This window comes from Poecilia reticulata, linkage group LG19 (assembly GCF_000633615.1).
Source record: "Poecilia reticulata strain Guanapo linkage group LG19, Guppy_female_1.0+MT, whole genome shotgun sequence".
Classification (NCBI taxonomy): domain Eukaryota; kingdom Metazoa; phylum Chordata; class Actinopteri; order Cyprinodontiformes; family Poeciliidae; genus Poecilia; species Poecilia reticulata.
Window position 1 is genome coordinate 1,089,022 of NC_024349.1, and position 3,288 is coordinate 1,092,309.

Sequence of the window (3,288 nt, forward strand, 5' to 3'; positions counted from 1 at the left end):
CTGGCCGAAACACGGCGCGCTAAATAGTAGAACAGAACTCGACTAAGCCGAACGAATTCGTTTTGATGGGTAACACAAATAAAGTTATTAATGCAAGTTTTGATTCACACAGCAAACAAAAACAATAATAGTCTTAAAACTCTTGTTTGGACGAAGTCATCGCAGGTTTTAAACCGGATTGGTTAGTTTGTCCTCAGGCGGTTACACAATAATAAAGGTGTGACGACATTAATGCATGTGTTCATAGTTCAGCATCATGTTCAGACAAACTGGATCTGATCAGAAGAAAGTCGTTTTCATTCATTTTCACATATTTACAAATTTTCCTGAGCTTTAAAATTAAGTTGGGAATCCAGAACAAATCCCAGATATCGGGAACAAATGTATTTTGTCATCAATTCGAATTGCATGAAGGCGGTTTTGGTCGAATTCCAGGACAGAAAACGGTCGTAACTTTTCCGTTTCTCTGCAGTCAGAAGCCTGTTCGTAACCTCTGCAGTCTTTTCAGCTCCATCACGTCTGTCTGAAGCTTCTGCTTTCGGCCGCCTCTCCAGGAGCCTTCCTGCTGCTCTACGTGTTGCTGATGCTGGTTGTGGGAATCCCGTTGTTCTTCCTGGAGCTGGCGGCCGGCCAGGACATCCGGCAGGGAAGCATCGGCGTCTGGAAGTCCATCTCTCCCAGGCTGGCGGGAATCGGCTACTCCAGCTGTGTGGTAGGGAAACGCAGCGAGACGCATCTGTGGTTGAGAAGTTCTGATGAAATACGAGCAGAAAAACTCAGAGAACATCTGATTTATCATTTATCCAGACATCCAGTTTTCACGACCAGCATCGTGCTAGCATAGCTGCCTTGCTTTCTGTTAAAAAAAGTAGCAAATCAAAAATGATTCAAAATAAAATGTCAGACTAAAATCCAGGCTGGAACTGATTTTTGAGCGTTCTGAGTGGATCTCTACAGATTTTTGTTTTTCCCTGCAGGTCTGCTTCTTCGTGGCGCTCTACTACAACGTCATCCTCGCCTGGAGCCTCTTCTACCTCGGGAACTCCTTCCAGGACCCGTTGCCTTGGCAACAGTGCCCCAAACACGGAAACGCAACGGGTAAAAAAACGCAGAGCGCTGACGTTCCCGGCCAGGAGGAGCCGGTTGGTTTCTAACGGCGAGGCGTCTTGTTTTGGGCTCCAGAGAAGGAATGCGAGGCGAGTTCCCCGACGTCGTTCTTCTGGTACCGCAGCGCGCTGGACATCACCGACTCCATCGACCAGGTGGGATCCTTCAACCCCTACATCGTGGGCTGCCTGCTGGCCGCCTGGACCATCGTCTGCCTGGGGATGTTCAAGGGCATCAAGTCCTCCGTCAAGGTCACTCACCGGCTTCCGCCTTCAAACCGAAACCATCCCGATTCAGTTCTGTGTTTGGAAATCGCTTGTATTTCAATGTGGTGTTTTCAAGGTTTGGAAAGTGCTTGATTTCTTCATCAAGTCCTTGAAAGTTGTCAATATTCAAACTCCATGTTTGGTTTAAACAACATTAAATCTGCGAAACCTGCATTCAGCTGAAACTGGACATTTAAAAACGCTTCATTTTTTCTCACCGTTGGAAGTTAAATAAACTTTTTGCTAACTGCCAGAAAACTTTTATCTAAAGATGTTTTTGAAAGCATCTCAACCAGAGAGGTTTAAAACATTTAGTCATGTTTTAGTTTGTGCTGTTATTAACTGTAATTAATTATACAATATGAATGGAAACTGCATTTTTCTTTAGCTTATTTGTGCTACTAAGTTTAAAAACTCATCTTGAAATCAGTCACCCAGGAGTTTGGAAGCATTTCAGATGATTAAAACAAAAACCTGATCAATAATTATTGATATCGACCGATATGAAAGGCTTGACCCGTTTCAGTTTAACTAAATGTGGGATGGATGAACCGCTAAACCCAGTTAGCAGGAGCTAATGCTAAGCTGCTAACACGAGGAAGCTAACGGCAGCAGCTAAACCTTTCAGCTGCTCGACTCGACACCTGGCAGGTTTTCCAATAATCGATCAGATTGATCGTCTGTTCGGTTCCAGGTCATGTATTTCTCCTCCATCTTCCCCTACGTGGTTCTGGTCTGCTTCCTGATCTGCGGCCTCATGCAGGACGGCGCCGCAGAGGGAATCGCCCACATGTTCTACCCCAAGGTAACGCCCGGCCCGGCCGCCCGGCGTTTCCCTCGGCCGACCTCTGACCTGTCGCCGTGTGCTTGCAGCTGTCGATCTGGGCGGACATCCAGGTGTGGCGCCAGGCGGCCACGCAGGTGTTCTTCGCTCTGGGCCTGGGCTTCGGCTCCGTCATCGCCTACTCCTCCTACAACCCCAAGAACAACAACTGCCACCGCGACGCCTTCACCGTCTCCTCCATCAACTTCCTGACCTCGCTGCTCGCCACGCTGGTGGTGTTCGCCGTGCTCGGCTTCCGCGCCAAGAAAAGGGTCGTGGCCTGCGTGGCCAGGTGGGGTCAGAGGGCAGAGGGAGGCGGGGCAGGTCGGCCATATTGGTTTCCTTTCCTCACTTTTTTATTTATTCGTTTTGTCCTTTTGGATTTTCTTCATTCTCATTTTTTTTGTTGTATTTTAAATGTTTTTATACTTTATTTCCTTTTTGTTTCCATTTTTTGTATTTTTCTTTGTATTCATTTCCTCCGTTTTTGCATTTTTTGTTTTTATTTCCTCTATTCTCTCCATTTGATTTGTTCATTATTTTTGTTTGTTTTTTATTTATTTCTTGTCGTTTTACTTTGTAAACTTTTCGTCTCATTTCCTTCGTTTGTCTCCTGCAGGAACCTGGAGCAGCTGCAGTGGCAGCATCATGCCAGCCTGTCGACCTTTAACCTTTCCGACCCGGACTCTGTGGACTGGCGGGCCTACAGCTCCTGGTTCACCCAGCATAAAGAGACTCTGGCGAATCTGACCGACTGCGACCTGGAGAAGGAGATGCAGACGGTGAGGCGTGTTTCAGGTTGACCTTTGACCTCTGGGCGGCGCTGACGGCGGCTGCGTTTGGTTGCAGGGCGTGGAGGGGACGGGCCTGGCCTTCATCGCCTTCACGGAGGCCATGACGCTGCTGCCCGGCAGCCCCTTCTGGTCGGCCCTCTTCTTCCTCATGCTGCTCAACCTCGGACTCAGCACCATGTTCGGAACCATGGAGGGAATCCTGGCGCCGCTCCGGGACCGCTTCGCCTCGCTGGCCCGCAACAAGACCAAGCTCACTGGTAAGCCAGTTCAGACTGGGGGGAAACCAGTTCAGACTGGG

The 3,288-nt window shown here is 48.4% G+C and overlaps 1 protein-coding gene across 1 annotated transcript in view; it reads left to right on the forward strand.

Annotated features, from left to right (window-relative positions):
* The window catches only part of LOC103481149 (sodium-dependent neutral amino acid transporter B(0)AT2-like), a 10,216-nt gene that overhangs the window by 2,291 nt on the left and 4,637 nt on the right, over positions 1-3,288 (forward strand). Inside the window, exons 2-8 of the mRNA XM_017301732.1 lie at positions 555-712; positions 978-1,098; positions 1,183-1,358; positions 2,068-2,178; positions 2,247-2,488; positions 2,816-2,979; positions 3,047-3,247. Coding sequence (XP_017157221.1) covers positions 584-712; positions 978-1,098; positions 1,183-1,358; positions 2,068-2,178; positions 2,247-2,488; positions 2,816-2,979; positions 3,047-3,247 — 1,144 coding nt within the window. The 5' untranslated portion in view covers positions 555-583. The remainder of the gene's footprint in view (positions 1-554; positions 713-977; positions 1,099-1,182; positions 1,359-2,067; positions 2,179-2,246; positions 2,489-2,815; positions 2,980-3,046; positions 3,248-3,288) is intronic.